The following is a 23,865-nucleotide window of genomic DNA, read 5'->3' as shown; positions in this document are numbered from 1 at the left end:
GGAAAATTTTTTAAATATTTTTTAAAATGTTAATTTAAATAAAATTTAAAAAAATTTTTAAAAATGCAAAAAATTTAATTTTTTTAAATTAATTTCTACAACTTTTTATAATTATTAACATGTTTAATTTATTGTTATTATGTTTTATAAACTGTTATTTAAATTATTTGCTCATAAATTTCTAAAAAAATTATATCATTTTTGTTAAAATTAATAATTATAATAATAAAATTAATAATAATATTAACATGTTTAATATATTAAATTATATATTATTATTATTATTATTATTATTATTATTATTATATTAAATAATAAAACACAATCTAAAGTATTTTTCATATTAATTTATTTTAAATTTTAATTATTTTTTAATATTTTCTTTCTGTTTACAAAGTTTTCAATAATTTTCCAATATTAAAGGCCTAAAATTAAAAAATTTGGTTTTTTGCTTCAAATTTCTTATTTTTAACTAAAATTCTTTGGCTTAAAATTTTCAACTGCTTTTTGTATTTTAAATAAAATTCCTTTGTAATTTTAATTGAAAAATTTTTCGTTTCAAATAAATAAATTTTTTCACTCAAGTTAAAATTCTTTTATTTTAAATATTAAAACTTTTCTGACTGAAATTAAAAATTTTATATTTTATTATTTAAAATTTTTCATTTTAAATGAAAAATTTAATTGTTTGATTTTAAAATAAAACATTTGATTGTTGCATTTTAGAGACAAATTTTTGTATTAGTTTTAATGTTAATTAAAAATTTTTAAGTTACATTTAACATTAAATTTTGCGCAGGTAAATTAAAAATTAAATTTAAAGTTTAATTTTCAATAAAACTTGTGCTTGTATTTTTAATTACAATAATAATTTTGCTTTAAATTAACATTTTTTTTACTAAAATTAAAAAATTTTTGCATTTATTTCAACTTTTTTTAATCGAAATTAAAATTTTTTATTTTTAATAAAAACGTTTTGTTATTGAAATTAAAACACTTTTTATAAGAGGGCAAAAAATTTGAATTTTGTTAATTTGAATAATTTTGTAAGTAAAATTATATTGATATTTTAACATTCTTTTATTTTAAATTAAAATTTTTCAATTTTGAATAAAATTTTTTGTAACAAATTCAAAATTCATGTATTTTAAATTAAACTTTTTCGATTTTGAATGAAAATTTTTGTAACAAATTAAAATTCCTATTTTTAAAAAATCTTTGGTTCCTTAGATTTTTATTTTAAGTACATAAAAATAATTTTTTCATCAAAAAATTTTTAAAACAGAGTTTATTATTAAAAATTTTAAAAAGTTTATTAACTTTACGAAACATTCTTTTTGATTTTATAAATTAGTATTAAAATTATTTGTTTTTTTAAATAAATTTTTTTCGATTTTTAAAAACAAAAATATATTTTTTAAACATTGTTTTTGTTTGTAATTTTTTTGTTTTTAAAAAGTGAAATGAGTGTACGTAAAGAGAAAAGGAGGAAAAAAGGGTAGGCAATTATGTTTTGAAGTGTTTTCTTCTCATTGAAGGAAGCTGAGTGTCGATAATAATTGATCCAGTGGCTCGAGGGGGCCCATCCGCCCCTGACTCTCGAATCCATTACGCAGCAAGAGAGACAGAGAAAGATGATGAGAAAGACGCGCGCACGCTCCTCGCCATTATTTTCTTTTGTTTTTCTCTCTCTTTACCTTGTCATTTTTTTATCAATTTTTTTCTTCTTTTATTCATTTTTGAAATTATTCTACCCGGGTCCCTTATTATTCGCCTTCGTCCCTGCAATATTTTTTTATTGCATCACTTTATTGAACATAAAGAGAATTGAAGGCGCAAGTATAAAATTCCCCGGGAATGTTATTTTTAAAACTGTAAATATTATATTGATTAGAATTTTTATTATTTGAGAGAATATTATTATTATTATAACCAATTTTGTGAAATTTTTTTTTAATGGGAAAAAGTTTTTAATTTAAATTCTCCTTTGAAAAGGGGATTTTTTTTTTTAATGAAAGGGAGAAATGTAATTACCGACAGTGACAGGTGAATGTTCCAGTCGGTAAAAAAGAACCGAATTTCTTCGAGGAAGTTATATAGAAAAAAAAGTTGGGGAAAATCAGGAAGTGTTTCGCGAGTTGGAGGTGCATTCCGCAGTGACCGGAGCGCGGACTCGAAAGAGAAAAGCAAAATAAAAAAAGAAATAATGAAACTTGTGAAGGAGATGAAGAAGATGACGAAGAAATCGAGAAAGAAGGAGAAAAAGAGACGTAAAGAGTTAAAGCGAAAAAAACAGAGGAGAAAAAAAGGCGAAGAAAAACGTCTTGCCTCCCAAGTTTCTCTCTCTCTTTCTCTCGCTTTGCCTAAAAGTTGACCTCGACTTTCAAGGGTAGAGAAGGGTTTCAGTCCCTCCCCTCCACTAAATTCGACATTGGCAGTAACCGTTTCTCTCTCCCTTCTCCCCACCCCTCTCTCCCTTCCCTTCCACCCGGCCATCCAAAGATCGGGGAATTCTCGAGAATTTAAATTCGTGTAATTTTACCGCGAAATCTTGCCGAACGTCTATGGTAATTTCACCGAAAAAATAAAAAATTCAGTAAAATCTGCTCGTAATCTAATTAAAGGAAAATTTTTCTCTATTTTTTTTTTTTAGAAAAAAAACTTCTTCTATGGTAAAGACAACAACTAATTTTCTGTGTAATTAGAAAATATATTTTCTTTTGAAATTTTATTTTTTAGATTTAAAATAAAAAATTTTTAATTGTTTAATCTATTAAAAATATTAAATGAAAATTACCATTTAAGAATCTGAGGAGGAATTAAAAACTTAATTATAATTAAGTTTTTCGTTATATAATTATTAAATATTAATGTTTAATTTAAATATTAATATTTAATATTAAATATTTAATTTAAATATTTTATATAATATATTTTATTTAATATTAAATATTTATATTTAATATTTATAAAAAATAAAAATGAAACAAAAATGAAATTAAAAAAAAATATTAAAGTAGCCAGTTTGGATACATTGTTGTGAAGGGGAACAAAGAAAAATGGGGACAAAAAAATTCACCCTTCAAATATTATGTAACAGGGAAATAAGAATTTTTCATTTATTATTTTTCTTTTTTCTTTCCTTTTTTTTTTGTCTTTTTTTGTAGAAAATAGAAATTTTGATTTTTTTCGGTACTCCATTACTCAATATTTCTAAATTGGGCTTTGGGTCAACCTAAAATGCCAGGAATTTATTCAGGTATATTTTATACTTGTAGCTCTGACCTAATACCAAAGATAGAAGACGATTTGAGAAAAAAGAACCTTTTAAATTTCCGGAGCTCGATTCTTTTCAAATTTTTTTTTTGTGAAAACATTTTTTTTTCTAATTGGTAAAAGTTTCTTTGTTCCCTCTTCAAAACGGTTGACGATTTTCGAATTTCACATTTTTCGAATTTACACGGATTTATAATTATGTTATAAATCTTTTATTCTTTGTTATTATTATGATTTTAATTATCAATATTAATTATATAAAAATTCATATAATATAATATAATATAATATAATATAATATAATATAATATAATATAATAAAGTTTACATTTAGGTTAAGTCGCCTAAATTATTGTTTCTTGTTGACAGAAAAATGTAAAATTCAAATTTAACTTTAAATTGTTTAAAATTTTAAAAAACTTTAATTTATTCAAAGTTTTAGAGAATTTGAACCATTATGACGTCACTGTTTTAAAACACATGTTTTTCCCAAATAACCGTGACGTCATAATGATTTAAATGCCCTTAATGTTAAATTTTTAAATAAATTAAATTTACTTTTTTTTAAAATCATTTTAAACAATTTAAAGATGAATTTAAATTAAAATTGCAATTTTCTGTTAAACAAGAAACGATTTTTGTTAACTTATAACCTAAAATTCAAATTTAAATTTGACGTTAAATTTTTAAGTAGAATTATTTAAAAACTTTTGAGTTGAATTTAACGTTAAATTTTACATTAAATTATAAAATATTTTTAAAATCATTTTAAATAATATTTAAAGTTGCATTTGAAAAGAATTTACCTTCTTTTTATTGCTTAAAACGGCTAATTACTTAAAATGTAGAAAATTAAATTCTAAATTAAAGAAAATTAAAAACGAATTTAAAATTAGTTTTTTTTTTTTATTAAAAAATAGGAGAACAAAGAGAATAAATAAAAGTTACTAGATTCTATAGGTTATTTTTTGGTGCTATTATTCCTTGAAATATTCGACACGAAAATTGTCTGTGTGTATTGTTTTGAAGTTAAAGTGTCCGAGGGGGAAGGGGGGGGGGAGAAAAATAAAGGAAACAAAGAAAGGAACGAAGAGGAGGAAGAAGAAAGAGATTTTAAAAAAAGGTATAAGAAAAGAATTAAAAAGGAAAGTAGAAAAAACGTGAAAGAAAGTTAAAATAGTAAAAAGAAGGAAAAAGGAAAAAGAAGAAAAAATGGAAAGAGAGAAAAAAAAATAAAGAAAAGGGAGAAAAAAGAAAGAAAGAAAAAAGGAAATAAAGAAAAAATGGAAATAAAGAAAAGAAAGAAAAATAGGTAATAAAGAAAAGAAAGAAAAAGGATAAAAAAAGGAGAAATGAAAGAAGAAAGTGTAGGGAATAAAGGGAAAGTTAGGAAAATAAGGGAAATTTTGAACGAAATTCCTCGGGAAATTAGTCCCTCTCTTTCTGAAAATCGTGTAATATTCTCTCCAGTCCCATTACCGTTTCTGAAGGGAATATATAACCGATTTCAAAGCTTAAACTGCACGCTCACCAAACGAAACGAAACGGAAGGAAAGGAGGCGCTGTTGCCTCGTCTCCCTCGTGCAGCGCTCCCGCCATCTCTTTCCATCACCTGCCACGCGTCTCATTGGTCGACCGGCTCGGGCTATTCTTTGTGAACGGGCGGGTGAAAGCCCGGCATGGCAACGTTGTACACCGCGTCCGCTGGAAGGAAGGCCGGGGCTGCCAGAGAGAGAGAGAGAGCGCGTCACACAGGCGCGAGAGAGAAAGAACGAACGAAAAAGTGCGCCCCAACTTATAAACGTGAAGAGGGGGGAGAGAGAGGAGAAGAGAACACACCAGAGTTTCCAAAGAGAGGGGAAAGAGCGATATCGTGTCTGGGGAGAGAGAAACGAACGAACACAGCAGAAACACAGCTGAAGAGAAGGGCAAACACAGTGCGTTTTCAATTTTATACATCGTCAGAGAGAGAATTTCGCGCAGTCTCCTTGTTTTGTTAGGAAAAAAAGCCGTTAACTTATTTTCGAAAAGGAAAAATCGCTATTGCGATTGCGATTTTTCGATTTCTATCGAATAGGAAAAAGAGAGGGAGAGAGGAAGAGACGCGGGGCGCCCTCAGCGGGCCAATAAGAGGGGCGAGTATAGAGAGGAGGGGATATTATGGGAGCGAGAGAGATGGAGAGCGGCCTCCCCTACCCACCCGCCTCTGGCCCTCCGAACTACCCACGGATCTAACGAACGTTGAACAGCGTAGCGTCTAGATCGCATCCCAAGTAGCGTGTTAGCAGTTTTTCGCCTCGGTTTTGTTTATCCCGCGCGCTCGGGGGAGAGAAAAAGTGTTGTTGTGTGAAAACTCGGATCGACTCTGGTGTACGCATACGTCGCGAGAGTGGAGGCGCGTGTGTTCCGCGTCACGAACACGAGGAGCACGCGGATGTGAGCGTGTGGAGTAGTAGTGTACTTGTGTGTTAGTGTGAGTGTGTGTGTGTGCCGCCAGTTGCCAGTGTGCGTGAGTGGCACGTTGAAACGTGCGTTCTTCCTTCCTGCCCGCCGCCCCCCCCCACCCCTTTCCGAGACGCCCGCGAGAGTGACAGACGGACAGGAACGCGTGACATGTCGGAACACCACCGCGTTGCCGGTGGCTGGGGCAGCCCCGGGAACAACCGCGAGGAGGCTTCCGGTGGATCCGCATGGTGGCCCGGACTCAACGATCAACAGCAACAACAGAATCTCCATCAACACATTTTGAATCAACAGCAGCAACTCTCGCAGCAACAACAACAGCAGCAACAACAACAACAGCAGCAACAGCATCATCAGGACAATGTGAGCAGTACGGCAGCCGTGGCAGCCGCGACTCAGCAGCTCTTCTCCTACAAGATGGCCTCCAGTTTTCAAAACCCCGCTACCACCGGCAGCTTGTCCAACTCGGTGTCCACCTCCACCCCGGCGGGCTCGTGTATGAAGGGCGGCGGGTACGACTACAGCAGACTCGGGGCGCCCGGCAACGTACCGGTCAGCGCATCTTCGGCGCCTCCCGGCGTTCAGTGGTGGTATTCCAGTGGAGTCATGGACGCCGCTCAGAATAACATGCACCAGCAGCAAATCCAACAGGGACAGCAGCACAACATACCCATTACCACGCAATCCTCAACAATTCCGGTTATGCCACCGGTAGGTTCGGGAAACGCGTGGCTATTGGTGAGGACTCGGGGATTTTCTTCTCTCTAAATTCACTATTTTTTTTTTCTCATTCTCATTCATTATTTATTTTGTTCATGTTTTTTTTTTTTTTGCTCACCTACTATATCGATGGCTTCTCTCACATGTGATGAAAAATACCGGGAAAAAAATTTCAGTGACAGTTTCTCAAGTGTTGTCCCCCCCCCCCTCTTAAATTTAGTGATTATCTTTTCTCCATACTGAATTAGTCACCTAAATAGTGTGTTGCAGTGGAATCTTTATTTAACTCAGGCAGGACTTGCACTGAAAAGAAATTCCAAAACCGGAAGTCAAGGTAAAAGCACCAGTACTTGGACAAAGCAAAAAATGGAACCAATAGATGACATTAGCAAAAAATTAAGCTTTCAATTAAAGAAATTATGCTTTCAATTAGAAAAACTGCTTTTAATGAGAAAAAGTTAATTGCAAGAGTCAAGAACATTGTAAAGGTTCCTGAAGTTGACATCGATGCTGAGCATCGGAAAAATATTTTTTGATGCTGAGCATCGATGTTAACTTCAGGACCCTGCAAAAATAAGTGTCTTTTTGATATCTTAAAATAATATGTAAGATGGAAAAAAATCTTACATCTTAAAATAAGATGTCTTCTAAAGTATCTTACTGACTTCTAAGATGATGTTTTATACGTTTTATTATATTGAATGAAGATTTTTTTCCATCTTAAAAAAGTACTCTCTAAATCTGAATTAGTAGAAAGTAAGATTTATTTTGTACAGTGGAAGTAACAATTTAATGTCTACCTCTGAAATTTACACTGTCCAAATTTACCCTCCGCTTTTTAACGTCATGCACCAGTTGTTGGGCAAAAAGTTTACGGGCATTAATCTAAATAATGAATTCATAAAGTGACACTAACTTTAATAGTTGACATTATATTAAGTAATGCACAAACATTAAAGGCATATAAACATTATACGTCCTACTAATGAAGCCGAAGTCTGCAATATTTTTTAAAATTGAAAAAATCTAAAAAGAATGATGTCACAATTTGTGCAAAGCATGTGTTTCAAAATTGTGACGTCATAATGATTTAAATATCCTTAAGGGACTATAAATACATCTCTAAGGACTCCACAAGAAATACATTAGTTTTGGGTCCCAAATGATTTTCGTATAAATTTTGAATTTTAAGTTTCTAGTCCGAAGAAAAATTTTAATTAAATTCAAAAACTTACAGAAAAATCGACTGGGATTCAAAACTAATGTATATATTCTGTGAGGCACTTTTTATGTTCGTAAGATTTTATGAAATTATTATTCAAAGGCAAGTGCCGAACAATAATAAGAATTTGAAGCTAAAATAAAATAAATCATCTCATTATTTTTTCGGTTCTTAAAAACTTTTGCGGACTTAGGATCACATGTTTTCTTAAAAGTGTCGAGTTGATTCCAAAGTGGATCAAAATTAAGAACAAACATTTTGATCTTACAATTTGATATACTGTCAAGTACATTTCTGAGCAATTTAGTCATTTTTCTTACTGTCCTTCTATTGGTTCCATTTTTTGGTGCTTTTACCTTATTTTTCGTCTGTGAATGAATAAAATAATTTAGATTTTTTTTTTTTTGAAGTTATCTAACAGCATTAAATGTTATTTATGCCTTATTCTAGGTATAACATTCAGAATCAAAATCAGTCAATAAAATATATATTTTTATGAAATTTTCGTACCGATTTTAGTTAAATTAATAAAAAATTTGTTTCAAGCAACCGGATTTTAGTCAAATTACAAAAATTGTTTGGAATAAACAAATTTTTGGTTAAAATAATAAAAATTTGTTTAAAATTACCAAATTTTTGGTAAATTGACAAAATTTTGTGTGAATCAACAAAATTTTAGTTAAATTAACATAAAAATTTGGTTAAAACAGGAAAATATGAAACAGGAAATTAGTAATTTAGAAAATCGTATTTTTTTTTACAAATAAGAAAAAGGAGTAATTTGTTGAATATATAAAAAAAATTGACATCTTGTTCTTTTACTGGTGTAAATTCTCTCACTAGCGCCATTATCCAACGTGGGAAAAAGTGACCACACGTCCCACGATATTAAAAACAAAAAGAACATAAACTGCCATGTTACTTTATATAACATCGTAAAACTATACAGGTCGACATCAGTAAATTTACAAAAATGGAATATCGGAAAGTAAATTAATCCTAAAAGTACGTGTCGTAAATTACATTTTAGAAATTATAATAATGGTCTAATTTTTATTCTTTTATTTGTTGTCCTTAAGGGACTTCAACCCTTTGAATTAACCTCAAAAACAAACAATTTTTTTTAGAAGATTTTTTTTTTTTTTTTTTTTTTTTAAATTTATAATAATATTATTTTTTGCGTTTCTTGAACACAAATTTTGAGAGAGTATAAAATATATAATATGAAGAGGGTCTTTTAAACATCGAAAGAAACATTTTGTTCTAAACAATGAGACAATTTTATTATATATAATATAATTTTTATAATTTAGTTTTAATTGGAAAATGAATTCGGAAAAGAAGTTAAACTTAAAAACCGTAAGAGTCATTTTCGCTTGCTTTTGTTATGTGAAAATGACTCTTACGGTTTTCAGAGTCGAAATCTTTTCAAAATTCACTATTTAATTATAATTTATAATTATAATATTATGTTATAATTATTATCCATCCGAATTAATTATTTATTTAAAATTTTTGTATTTTTTCTTTAAATTTAGTGAAAAATTCAGGGTTCCTACAGAATCTGGAAATCATGGAAATGGTATGGAATTTTTAAAAGGCTTCTGGAAATATGGAAAATCATGGAAAAGGCCTGGAATTTTTAAAAGTTTCTAAATTTTTTCTGTTTTCCATTTTTTCTCTTGAATAGAAATTCAAATAATAATAAAGCTAAATGGCATAAAAGAGAAGAAAAAATGTTGAATTTTAAGAAATTCGGATTTTTGAATTTTTGATAATTTTAGATAATTTTAGATTTTTTTACCAAAGAGTCGAGACTATTAAATAAGTAAAGTATTTTCCAAGAGCACAAAAATAATGAAATTAGATTTAAAATTCCACTGGAATTTCGTAAAAATTTGACCTGGAAATCATGGAAAAGGTATGGAATTTTAAATTCAGATTTCTGTAGGAATCCTGAAAATTGCAATTTTTGATAGAGATAATGTTCATTTTACTAAAATTAAAGAAAATTTATTTAAGAGTTATAAATATGGTTATTTATTTAAATTATAACAAAAAAAAAGCAAATGTAAAGTTATAAATTTATGTTATTTAACTCTGGAAGTTTTTACAGTTTCTATAATAATAAAACTTGGAATCTGCTTTTTTTTTTTAAAAAAGAGAGCAAGACACATTTGAAAAGTATTTAGTTGCTCTTAAGGTATAATTAAATTTACAGTCATTTATGCAAAACTAAATATTCTTCAAGTTTCTTTTTGGTCGTCACGATTTTAAATGGAGTTTCCAACTTTTATTGTTATATTTGAATTTCAAGTTTTTGTCTCAAAATTCAAAATCGGAAGAATGAGTTTAAACTGTATGTATAATTTTCTTTTCTTTTTTTACTTCTAATTGTCGGTAAAGAAATGGTGAAGAAATGTATTGTAAAAAGTTGACTTGATTTTAATGTTTCAAGTAATAACTAAAATTATTACTTTTTAAAACAAAAAATATTTTTCTTTTAAATGTTTAGTAGGTTTATTAGATTACTTTTATCATAAGTAATTGTTTTCTATTTTTCTTTTTTTTTCGTTTTTATCTTTTATTTTTTTTTTCTTTTTTCTACTGAAAAGGAAAAAAAACTATGAGAAAAAAGGCGAAAAAGAAGAAAAAAGCAAAAAAAAAGATTTTTTTTTTTCCTCTTTTTTTCTCTTAGTTTTTTTTTCCTTTCCTTTTTTTCAACGCAAATAACAAATTTATGAAATTTATGAAATTTATTCTAGGAGCCATCGATATATGTGTTGAGATTGACAAATATTTTTCAACTGATTATGATTATACTTCTTATCTACATCTGTTGACAAACATAACCTACAAATCTGTGTTTATAATAATACCAAAGTTGTTTGATTACTATCGGCATTTTGCATTATTAAATTCTTATTTTTAGAGAGGAAAATTTTTAAACTATTTATTAGTCAAAATTTTAATTTTTTAAAAATTTTCTTGATACTTAAAAAAAAAATAACAAAAAAAACTACAAAAATAAAATTTTAATGTTACAATATAATAATAAATAATATTAATAATACAAACCCTTTGAAACACTACTTCTTCGACTTTTAAAAAAATGTCGCTGAATTTTCATCATTTGCTTTTAGTTTATGTAATAATTAAATTTTCGTTTTTTTCTCATAGAAAAAAACAAATGTTAATAAAATATTTTTAAATATTTAAAATTTTGTAATTTTTTGTACTAAAAAAAAAGTTGAAATTTGACTAAAAAAAATTGTTTTTTTTAACAAATAAGATTAACTATTAGAGCTGAAAATATTTGTCATAATGCAAATATATTTTTTGTCTCATTACATCACTCATTAATTTTTAAAAATTTGTCTCGAATTTAAAATTTTTATTTTATTATTTAACAATTTTTATCATTAGAAGTGGAATAAATTCTTTTTTTTTTTAAATTCTCCTGCCAAATAGAATGTTTTAATTGCATTTGCCGCGTATAAAAAGAAAATAATTAGCCTTGAGGTGCCTAGGCAGGAAAATGAAATTAATTAAATTGCATTTCACTCAGAAAGAAAAATATATTCATTTTTGTACAGTATTATTCAAAAATTGACATTTTTTAAGCAAAAAATATTTTGAAATTCAATTTTTGCAATTTAAAAAAATTTTTTTTTTTTAAATTTTTTTTCTCGGTCTTATTTCAATTTTTTGTATAGAATTTTTAACAAAATTAATATATTTGTTTTACTGAAGCTATAATGGCAATGAAAAATTGACAATTGTCCATTTTTCTTTTTTAAAAAAACTTTTTTTTTGAATTTTTTTTTTTTAATTTAGTCAAATTGCAATTTGCTGTAATTTATATTTGTCCAAATAGCGATTTGGCCTTTTTTTTTAATAAATTATTTATTGTTTCGTGTACAAAATATATTTTTTTAAATACCTTAAATGTTTTTCGAACCGTGGACTTAATTTTGCAAATAAAAAAAATAAAATAAAAATAATAATTCCTAGCAAAAGTAATAAATGTAATAAATAATAATTTTAATAAAAATAATATTAATGAAAATAAAAATAAATTACAATTTTCGTAAACATTTTTCGACATAATTATAAACAATCACTTTAATTATTTTTATCCCCCGAAGAAATGGATTTTTATCGAAAAATAAAAAATTTTTACCTACAAAAAAAGTTGACCACACGAGGAATTTTTTTTTTTTCGATAATATATTGTTTTCTGTTTGGTTTCGATGAAGCGTTTCGTTGCCACGGGAGCTAATTGAAAATTCAGATTTTAAATATAGATAGAAAGAAAAAAAATAAAATAATAATAATAGAGTGCGAGTCACGCTCAATAATTATTATTGGCCTTTGAAATAAAACATATAAATTTTCTTCTATTAAAATAATGAAAAATAATATTTGAAGAAAGAAATTTTTTTTTAAATTTGGAAAGTTGCTTTTTTTTAATTTAATTTAAAAGAAATGATAAAAAATATTTTTCTTTTTTTTGATAGTTCTATGAATTTATAATGATTGTGTAGCATTTTATTATATTCTTAGAAGTGCGAAATTTTATATCGTTTCCTCGTGCAGACATTGAACTCGTGTATAGTCAACAAAGTTATATACAAAGTCAAGTTACAGCGATAATAAAATTTGCCTTTTAAATATTTACTGATATTTTACTTTTTGTGTACAAATTTTTTTGATTATCAAACTTTTCATTGTTTTTATTATTACTATACTCATATTATTATCATCATCATAATTATTTTGATAATTATTAGATTATTATTATTATTATTATTTTTAATATTATTACTATTTATTATTATTAAATTATTATTAAATTATTATTATTATTATTATTAAATTATTATTATTATTATTATTTTTATTATTTTTAATATTAATTAATTTAGAGACATTAATTTTAGCTAGAAAAATGTTGAAATAAACGATTTTTTTTTTAATTAAAAATAGCTTTTTATTATTTTCTTGTTTTTGAGATTGTCTCAAGGGATTTTGAAGCTCAGATTTTCTAAACAATCATGTTTGGATTTTATTTACTTAATTTTTTTTTTTTTTTTTTTTTGAATAAAAATATAAAGATTTAAATATGAAAAGAGGAAGAGAAGAAGAAGCAAATATAAAAAGAGAAAAATTGAAAAAATATTGTCATTCATTGAAGGTGGGAATTTAATGTCCTAATTTTCTTTCTCGCTTAGAAATGACACGTGACTGTGTATAGAATGAATGCCTTTAGCATTTTGAGTGGGTACTGAATATTCCAGTAAAACAGGTGTAAAGCTCTGTGTCGACGACTCTAGAGGACCAGTTTTTTGTTCTTTTCGTAACATTCCAAGGTCACATCAACTTGATATAAGAATTTCCGTCTTTTTTTTTTCTTTCTTCACCTTCTTCTCTTCCTTTTTTTTACATTATGTATCTCCCCCCCACCCTTCCTATTTCTACTATTCAATTCATACAAAAACCGTCTAAATACACAGCGTTACAAATTTAGAGAAATCTTTTCCTTTCTTTTCTCTCTATTATATTTAGATTAAAAAAAAGCGTTTATTTTTTTAAAGAAGTATTTATTTTTCTTTGCGTTTATTTATATTTGTTCTTACTTATTTATTTTTGTATTTGTCACGTGCTACGAGGAGAGGCTTGTAGGAAGCAAATTCATTTTGAGGTTATGTTTGTTTTATTTTTAGGTTAATTAAAAGTTTTTTTTGTTTAATTTAAAACTGAAATTAGTTTTTATTATTTATTTTTTACAGTTCAGGTTGTTAATAATTTTAAAAAATATTTTAAATACTCAAAGTAAGGGAAATATTTAGGTATGTCTTTGATAAAAATTAAGCAACGTCTTCTTCAACATTCAATTATTTTAAAACATTTTAATAAAATTCTTGTCAAAATTTCAATTATTTTTAAACATTTCCAAAAAGAATTCAATTATTTTAAAAAGATTTTAAAACATTTTAATAAAATTCTTGTCAAAATTTCAAATATTTTTAAACATTTCCAAAAAGAATTCAATTATTTTAAAAAGATTTTAATAAATTTCTATGCGAACATTTAATTATTTTCGTAAATAATAAAAATTTCACTGAAATTCAATTATTTACGAATTTTTTTATAAATTTCTTCTCTCAATAATTCAATTATTTTCAAAATTAATAAAATTCTGCGTAAAAATTCAATTATGTCCTAAAATTTTTGAATGTTTTGGTCAAAAATTTCAAATATCTTCATAAATAATAAAAATTTTTCTTTGAAATTCAATTATTTTCAAACATTTTAATAAAATTCTTGTCAAAATTTCAATTATTTTTATAAAATATCTAATAAAATTCTTTGCAGAAATTTAATTATTTTCAAAACAATTTCAATAATGTTTTTAGAAAGAATTCAATTGTTTTTAAAAATTTTAATAATATTTTTTGCAGAAATTCAATTATTTTTAAAAATTATAATAATTTTAACCGAATAAGGAAAATAAAATAAATTATAATATTTCTTGAAAATAAAATCCTAACTTTCTTATGGTTTCACATTTTTTAATCAAATATGACAAATATTTTAAGTTCGACAGATTTTTCATAATTTCAATTAAATTATTATTTTCTCGAATTTTTTTACTAAAATTATTCTTTAAATCAATTATTTTTTATACAATTTTATTCGAATTCCTCGAAGAATGTAATTATTCTTAAAAATTTCATTACAATTCATCGAAAGAATTGAATTATTTAAAAATTTGTTGATAAAATTCTTTATATGAGAATTCAATTTTAAGAAATATTCAATATTATTCAATAAATTATTTATTTGCATTTTATTTGTTTTTAAAGAATTGAATTTTCATTGAATTTTCTAATAAAAATTTTACTATTTATGAAAATAATTGAATTTTCATCATAAATTTTATTAAAATTTTTGAAAATAATTGAATTTCTGTTCAAAAATTTTTATTATTTATGAAAAAAATTGAATTTGTACCAAGAATTTTATTAAAATTTTTGAAAAGAATTGAATTTTTCACCAAGAACTTTATTAAAATTTTTGAAAATAATTGAATTTCTGCAAAAAATTTTATTATTTATGAAAAGAATTGAATTTTCACTAAAAGAATTTTATTATTTATGAAAATAATTTGAAAGGTTTTAATTCAAAATCTTTGAAAATAAATCTTCTGGAAAATAATAATTGAATTAAAATGATGAAAATAATTTTGAACAAGTTTTTGAGTATCTAATAATTTTTAGAGTGAATCAGAATATTTTTGGAAAAAGTAAAAATTTTGTTTTGAGAAAAGTTTGGAAATCAGGGAAAAAAAATTAAATTTTTGGTGGAAATCCTGAAAAAAAATACAAAAGTATAAATAAAGGAAAAAAATAAAGAGGAAAAGTGTTTTCGATCGATTAGTTGTTCTTTTTTTGGAAGTTTTTCCACACGGTTTGTGAATGTTAGCGCAGTAGCAACATATATACACACAGGACACGTGAGTTATTGACTCTCGGCTTATTGTAGTTACCGAAGCGTGTGTCAACGTTGTGTATATCGAGTAGACAACTTTTTTTTTGTCTTCTTTCTTCTTCTTGTGTTTCGTTTCTTCTTTTTCTTCTTTTTTTCTTTTTTACCAAACACCTTTTCCAACCTTAATTTGCGCTCTGTTCTCTTTCATATTACTTCTTTTTCGTTTTGTGACGAAAAAAAAAAGAAACAGGAAGAGGGAAATTTTTTTTTCAAACTCAATATTTTCTAAATACACAGGAGATAAATATTATTTTAGCTTCTTTCTTTTTTTTATTGTTTACTCTGGTCCTAATATTTTTAGCTCTGAAAGGGTACATCTGGCCTAACAACATGTTTTAATATTTACGTCGCAAACTTTATGTACACTGGGGAGGGTCAACTGTATATGACGTCATTTGAAGTAAATTGTCGTAATCGAGAAACTGTCCTGATGTCTGAATATCATTCTCACTGTGTGAAAAACAAATTATTTTTATATTTCTAACTTTGAGAAGTTTTCATTATTTTATTTTAATTTTAAAACTAAATTTTCAGAATATTTTAAAACACTTTTTGTGAAATTTTATTTTATAAGTAAAAATAATTTTTAAAAATTTTTTAAAATAGATTAATTTAATAGTATCTAATAATTTAAGGAGAGTTGGTTTATAATGATTTAGATCGAGCTAAAAACATTGAAATTCAATCTATCTTCATTGAATTTGCATTCTTAAATAGTTTCTCCGTGGAATATAAAAAAAATAAAATAACATACCTCTGTTAATTGGATAAAATTTCCATTAAACTGTCATTTTAATCAGGTATTTTGAAAACTGATAAAGTTTCATAATTTTATTGCGTATTTTTCTTTTTTCGTTTTTAATCTATAACTACATAGTGACACGCGCATTAACATTTTATAATGAAATAATAATATATAATAGTGAATTTTTTTTAAAAGAAAAAATACGGAAATTTCGTTTTTTAAATTAACATAATATAATTATCAGAAATTATTTAATTGTTGTTTACGTATTTATTTTAAATATATTTTATAATATGCAGTGTATGAATAAAATTATTTTTTATTTAATTTTAACTTCACTTTAAACTTTCATTTTAAGCTTTTTTTTAATTTTTTAAAATGCTTCTAAGACGACGTTTATAAATTACATAAGACATTTTTTTTTAAATTTAATATTTTAATTAAAATTTTTGAAAAAATTAATCAGTTCTGTTTTTAATTATACAAAAATTCTTCAATTATTTTCGAAAAATTACATTAAAATATTTTTAAAATCCTAATTCTTTCAATTGTTTTATTATAATTTTTTAAGATTCAAATATTATCTTAGAATAAAGTAAATATAAAACGTTTTAAAAATTTACTTTTTTAGATTTCTTAAAAATTTCGAAAAAATCATTGTCCTTTATTTATAATTTTAAATTCTTCAAAAAATTTGATTATTTTTATTTATATTTTTCAGAAATTCAATTATTTTTAAAAGATTTTATCAAATTTCAATTGTTTGGAATTTTTTTTTTTAGAAATTTCGAATTTTTGAATAATTTTAGTTAAAAATTGTATTTAAAATAAACTTTAGTAAAAATTATTAAAAAATACTTGAATTTTTAAGTGATTTGAATAACAATTATAAAAAATAATTGAATTTTGGAATTAATTGTAATAAAAAATGATTGAATTTAGGAATTATTTTTTGGTTAAAAGTTAAAAAATAATTGTAACAAAAAATATAAAAAATAATTGAATTTTCCAATATAATTTCAGACAAAAATTGAAAAAATCATTAAATTTTTGAATATTTTAGTTAAAAATTGTATAAAATAATTGAAATTTTGAATAGTTTTACTAAAAATGATAAAAAATACTTGAATAATTGAAATTTTGAATAATTTTAGTAAAAATTATCAAAAATATTTGAATTTTTAAGTAACTTGAGTATAAATTCTAAAAAATAATTGAATTTTTGAATAATTCTAGTTGAAAGTTGTAAAAAATAATTGAATTTTTGAATAATTCTAGTTAAAAGTTGTAAAAAATAATTGAATTTTTGAATAATTTTAGTTAAAAATTGTATAAAATAATTGAAATTTTGAATAATTTTAGTAAAAATTATAAAAAATAATTAAATTTTGAAATAAATTGTAGGGTAGGGTGGGGCATTACTATTCTTGTTTGGATTTTTGAGTCTATAAAATGTATATAAAAAAAAATAAAAAAATGAGTAGAACCGTTTGAAAGCTTGACTTCTTAGCTACAATTTTGCCATGTATCATTTTGCTGTAACTCGATTCTGTTCCGAACTACAGCGATTTTACGAAAAAAAAATTTTTTGATGTCGAAAAAAACGAGGGGCGTAACTATTCTTGCAGCTATTAATGATATAATACTAAAAAAATATATAAATTAATTTGTTAATTGGAGGATTTTTTCTGGTTTTTTTCTTCCAATTTCTTACAATTCTAACCTAGAAACAAGCACACACAAAAAAATACACTGTTTTGTAGTTTTTGCTGTCATCAGTGGAAGAATAGTTACGCCCCATCCGCCCATTTTTTGAAAAAACACTTGTAAAATTTTTGAACAATAGAATATCAAAAATCCATTATGATATTCGTGTTCAGCACTAAATTTGACTTTAGAAATAATTTTTCCGATAATTTTTCCGACCGTTTATCACTATTTACAATGGCAGACTAAATGAGTGAAAACAAGTAAGCGAGTATATCAAAATCACATTTGGGTACCTAACTCCAATGATAGATGGCGCCAGAAGCTCAAATGTGGCGTACAATGTTCATTTCACATGACAAGTATACAGTGTAAAAAAAACTTTAATCGGATGAATAGTTTTCTCTCCAGGACAAAGAATAGTTACGCCCCGCGAATAGTAATGCCCCACCCTACCCTAATAAAATTAAAAAATTGAATTTTGGAATTATTTTAGTTAAAAGTTATAAAAAAATAATTTTAATAAAAATTGTAAAAAATAATTGACTTTTTCCACAATTTCAGTTAAAAATTGTAAAAAATAATTTTAATTATAAACTTTCGAAAAAATATTTAAAATAATTAATTTAGAGATGAAGTTTAGTTGAAAATCATTGTTAAAAATAATTGAATTCAAGAAGGTTTATAATTATTGTAATTTTTAGGATTTTGAGGTTATGTGTTCGATTCGTTGAGATAAAAAGCAAAGGGGAGAGATTTAGTGTAGGAGGGGGGGGGGATTAAAATAATACAGTTGATGTTTTGTTCGCCTTGGGACAAATTCATTGTAGAATCGCCTTAAAGTACTCATCAGAGAACATTTTAGCAATTACACTAATTAGTAAAGTAGTTACGTTTTTAAAATATAAATGCAGAAAGAAAAATTAGCCAAAATAATTTTAGAGACAGAAAAATAGTAAAAAAAAATAACTTTTTATTCCTTTGGATTTTTTTTTTATTTTTATAAAAACCTTTTTGTTCCATTTTAATAGAGTTTTCGAGAGAATGCTTGAATTTGTTTTTTCTGAGTAATAAAAATATATTGTAATTATAGGGGCTTTTAAAATTTTTTCTGTTGACAATTTTAGTCTTTTTATGTACATTTTTTCTCTCTCTCTCTCTCTCTTTTCTCTTCTCTTTTGGTTTTATCGTGAAAAATGGAAGAGTGAGAAAATGGGTTCATTTTAGAACGTTAATAAAGTCGAAGCTGCATTTCGCCTGGCGGTTACACCATTACGTCGTACCCCATGTTCGCCCCTTCTCCCCAATTCACCTCTCCTTCATTTCTCTCTCTCTCTCTCTCTTCGCCCCCCCCCCACCCCCTTCATCGTCTCCTCTTTTCGTAGTGCGCGCTATTGATTCTGGTTCGTGCCGCCTTCCAAGCGAACGTCGCGGTCTGTTTGCCGATTTTTTTTTTTATATTATTTTAATTATTTTTTTTTCCATTAATTGAATTAAAATTCCAAGCTTTATTGAGAGAAATATATTGAATATTATAATAATGTATTCTTGAAATTCGATGTCATCACCTCAATGCAATGACCCGGTGTCAATGACTCACGGATGTAATTATCCTTTATATCTATAGTGACCGCGAAGGTTGCAGGATCTTGTTTGTGGCAACCGCGGCGATCGAGAAACAACTGACCATTAATTACGAGAGAAACAAAGACCTTAAAATATTTTAATCCATCGAGTCAATGTTAATAAGCTTTTTTTTTCTTTTCATAATTTTACCATAAAGTATATGGTTTATCCTTCTTTCTCGCAAATTTATTTTTTATTTGTTTCTTTATTTTATATATTTAAAAAAAAAATTTTTTTTTCATTATTCTATTTTTTCTTCATTATACATTTTTTTCATTTTATTTTTTTCTTTATTCTATTTTATTATTTTTCCTTTTAATTTATTTATTTAGAATATTAACAGAAAAGGCCTTTTGATACATTGAGTACTTCTATATTTTAAGTCTTTTTAAATTCTAATTTAATTTTTTTTTATTTCATTTAATTTTCTTTATTTTATTTTTTTTTATTTTTTTCTATTTTCTTTTTTTCTTTTATTTTTTTTTCTTTTTTTTATTTTATTCTTTTTATTTTATTCTTTTTATTTTCTTTTTCTTTTACCACTTTTTTAATTTTTATCTATTTTTTTTTACTATATTTTAAAAAATTTTTTTTTTTATTTTGAAAGAAGCAATTCATTTGTTGCAAAAAAATTAATAATTAGTAATTTTATTTTCTTTTTCTTGTAATATTTCAATGAAAATGATGCATTTTTTTTGTGAATGTAATTTTGCAATTCATCAAGTTGTTGATAATAAAGGGGAATATTGTAGTCATGCAATGATAATTTCACGATTGTTTAAACAAATATTAATTGTTTCTCTACTACTGCGACAATTTTTCATATACAATATCGTGGAATAATGCTGAAGATTTTTATTTTTAAATTTCATTTTATTTTCAAATTTTCATAAAAAATGAATTTTTTCTATTTTTGTTTTCAAAAATTAATTTAATGATTTTTATAAAATTATATAATAAATATATTCACAATTTTTACAATTTTCACAAAAATATTTCTTGTTTGTTTAAGAAAAAAATTTGCCGAAATTTAATAATAATTTATTAATTTATTAATAATTTATTAATTTATTAATAATTTATTAATAATTTATTAATTTATTAATAAATTATTAATTTATTAATAATTTATTAATTTATTAATAATTAATTCATAATTATTATTAAATTATAAATTATTAATTATTGCAAAATTTTTTAAACAAATTGAATGTTAAGGAATTATTGAATAATTATCAGGATTCGAAAATTAATATTGAAATTTTCACGCGCATATAATTATAATAAATTAATATTACGGATATTTTTCATATTCAAGACGATGATTGTTTTCGGTGGGAAATAATGATTTTGTTGAGAAAATGAAAGGTAAATATTTTGTTTTTTTCCTTCTCGAGTAAATAGAATATAGACACGAAACAAACAGCAAACGGAAAGTGAAATGAAGATAAAATATTTCCGACAAAATTTTGTTCTTGTTTATATCACCTTCAAATATGCAAAATATAAACAAATAAATTTATTTTAACTATGAATATTTTTTTAAAACTATATTTAGGTACATTATAATTTTTATTATGAATGAAAATGAATTTTTATTAATATGAATGAAAACGAATTTTTATTAACATAAATGAAAATAATTTTTACTCACATAAATGAAAATAATTTTTATTAACATAAATGAAAATAATTTTTATTAAAATAAATGAAAAAAATTTTTTATTAAAATAAATGAAAGTGAATTTTTATTTTAAGAAAATTTGTTTATTTTGTTGTTGTTTTTCTCGAAAAATTATTATTTCCTCTTGGCCGACGAATTTTGTGTGATATATTTATTTTCTGGTTTTTTTTTCTGTTTCTTTTTTTTTCACTTTTTGTGTTTCAAAGTCTAATATAATTTGTGGTTGACGCGACGTTCAGAAATTCTCTCTTGCCAATAGTGAACATAAACTGTAGCAATTTTCGTGATTATTCGCCAATATAATCTTTTCACAGAAAGGCCACAATGATTTTTTTTAAACATAAAAAAAAGAATTATAAGAAACAATTATTTTAAGTTGAAAAAAAAAGAAAATTATTTTGTAGGTAATGAAAAAAAAACGAAGGATATAATTTTATATTTTGCAATAAAATGAAACAACAAATTATATATGTGATTTTACTGAGTTAAATATTGTCTATTAATCAATAATAATAACAAAGTATTAGAAGACACAAAAAGTATTTTAAAAAAATTTTTTTTAAATTATATTATATTATAATTATATTATATTATAATTATATAATTTATTATAATTATATAATTTATTATTTTTTAATCGAGAAATTGGAAAATTTTTAATTTTTTTCAAATACATTGTTTTAAATAAACAATTTACAACATTTCTATTTTTATATTTTAGAAAACAAAAAATTTTTTAAACAAAATTCATATGATTATTGTTTATAAAATATAATTTTTAATATTAAAAAAAAAGTTATTTTTTTTCTATTACCTTTTTAATAACAGAATTTAATTTTTTTTATCTCTATTTTTTATTTTAAAAAAAGCAAATAATTGATTAATTAACTATGGTGGAAATAATTTTTGTTTTTCATGATTAATTAACTAAAATTAGTGACATAATTTTCTTGAGTGGAATGATTATCGAAAGTCATTGTGTACAGAAGAAACTGTAGTAAATAGTTGGAAAGATCTGGAGCTCGGTTGAAATTGAAAGTTTTATAAATATTCCCACGGAATCCCAAAGTGCTTGAAAGTTTGCACGTGTTGTCTTGGCGTGTTATTTCTCTTGCATTAAAGAAGCGAAAATTAAACACTATATATTCTAATAATCACGAACAATCAAAATTCTCACAGTAATTTTTTTCTTCTCAATTTTTTTTTTCTTTTAGGAAAAATGGAATTTAAAAAAAAAATTTTTTTTTCCCTTTGGCAAAAATTTTGGCATTTCAACTGAAATCCTTTTTTGGATTTAGTAATTTTTTTTGTTGATTTTGAACTAATGTTTGTCGACTAAAAGAATTTAATTATTTTATTTTGTTTTGTATTTTTTTTTTTTTTTTTTTTTTTGATTCATGAAATCATTTACATGAGAAAAGAGACAAAACAATAATATTTAATGGTTTATTTTCTGTTGTATTTTTTCAGCATCAGTTGCAGCAAGTAACGCAGCAACAGAATAATCTGCAGACAAATAACGCGCAGAGTTTATTGCAAGACAAAATGCCGAGAGGTGGAAAGTCAGTGAAACCAAGGGGAAGGATGACCGCATATGCGTTTTTCGTTCAGACTTGTCGTCAAGAGCACAAGAAAAAACATCCCGAGGAAAATATTATTTTCCAGGAATTCTCAAAAAAATGCGCATCGAGATGGAAGGTGAGTGAATTTTCCTTTTTTTTTCTCCAAAAGAAAGTAGCGATTCAGCAAAACAAGAAGGGAACCAGAAATTAATAAATGTTGTTACAAAACAAAAAGGTTTAGTGATTCACTAAAGGTTCTGACAAAACAAAAAAGATTTAACGGTTCAATAAAGATTGTCACAAAACAAAAAGGTTTAGTGATTCACTAAACGTTGATACCAAACAGAAAAGGTTTAGTGATTCACTAAAGTTTGGCACAAAACAAAAAAGGTTTAGTGCTTCACTAAAGTTTGTCACAAAGCAAAAAAATGTTTAGTGCTTCACTAAAGTTTGTCACAAACAAAAAAGGTTCAGCAATTTTTCCAAATGTTGTCACAAAACAAAAAATATTTAGTGCTTCACTAACCAAAAAAGCATCTGGTTGATCTTTAAAAAAAAAATTGATGACCTAAAAATTGGAGCTGAACTTATCCGGAAATTCCGATCAGCTGAGTTGGTGAAATGAACTGTAATTGATTTTGGTGGGAAGTCAGTTGGGAATTAAAGTAAAAGGAATGGGAGAGCAGATGTCTTAACCCGAACAGGGTCAGAGACATCAATGATAGGTCCGGAACAAGAGCCTAGGCATTATGCCAAGTGCGATTAAAGGAGATATAAATCGTTTGAGTCAATGAAGGTCACTCCTGGCTTTGTTGAGTGTCCTATGTGCTCTAGTTGCTTCCCCAAGATAAATAGTGTGGATTATCCGGATTCTTACTATGACCCCTTAAAGCAACGAATTTTGATTTCTTCCCCTCAGGAAACATTTTTCAGTATTTGCTGTTGGAGCAGGAAATTCTACTGAATTTTAGGGGAAGTGAAAAATTTAGCAGCTTTTGGGTATTAGAAGTATTTTTAAGTGGATTCTGTTCGTTTAGTTTGTTAAAATCAGGACCCTAAAGTTTTGAACGTTCATTTGAACGAAATTTTTTTTTCTTCATTTAACAAATTTTTCTCAATAATCCTGTTTAGAATAGTAAATAAAACAAATATCAATCAAAAAATTCCAAAAATATTAATATTAAGGGTGAAAAACCACCCTTAATCAAATAACCCATATATGCATAATAATAAATTGCACAATATCACTACTATGCGTTCGGATATTTTTCTAACAACAATTCCAAAAATTCTCTAAAAATATACC

The 23,865-nt window shown here is 25.2% G+C and overlaps 1 protein-coding gene across 2 annotated transcripts in view; it reads left to right on the top strand.

Annotated features, from left to right (window-relative positions):
* The first annotated feature begins 4,679 nt into the window (after positions 1 to 4,679).
* The window catches only part of LOC122509694 (high mobility group protein DSP1-like), a 45,340-nt gene continuing 26,154 nt past the window's right edge, over positions 4,680 to 23,865 (top strand). The window contains exons 1-2 of one of the 2 annotated variants that reach the window (XM_043623925.1): positions 4,680 to 6,450; positions 22,468 to 22,695. In XM_043623925.1, coding sequence (XP_043479860.1) covers positions 5,890 to 6,450; positions 22,468 to 22,695 — 789 coding nt within the window. In that variant the 5' untranslated portion in view covers positions 4,680 to 5,889. Of the gene's footprint in view, positions 6,478 to 22,467; positions 22,696 to 23,865 lie in introns of both variants that reach the window. The other variant, XM_043623924.1, reaches the window with a different exon arrangement.

Source organism: Leptopilina heterotoma, unplaced genomic scaffold (genome assembly GCF_015476425.1).
Source record: "Leptopilina heterotoma isolate Lh14 unplaced genomic scaffold, ASM1547642v1 Lhet_61, whole genome shotgun sequence".
Taxonomy (NCBI): domain Eukaryota; kingdom Metazoa; phylum Arthropoda; class Insecta; order Hymenoptera; family Figitidae; genus Leptopilina; species Leptopilina heterotoma.
The sequence above is the reverse complement of the archived record's forward strand: the minus strand, read 5'-3'. Positions and strand labels throughout refer to the sequence as shown.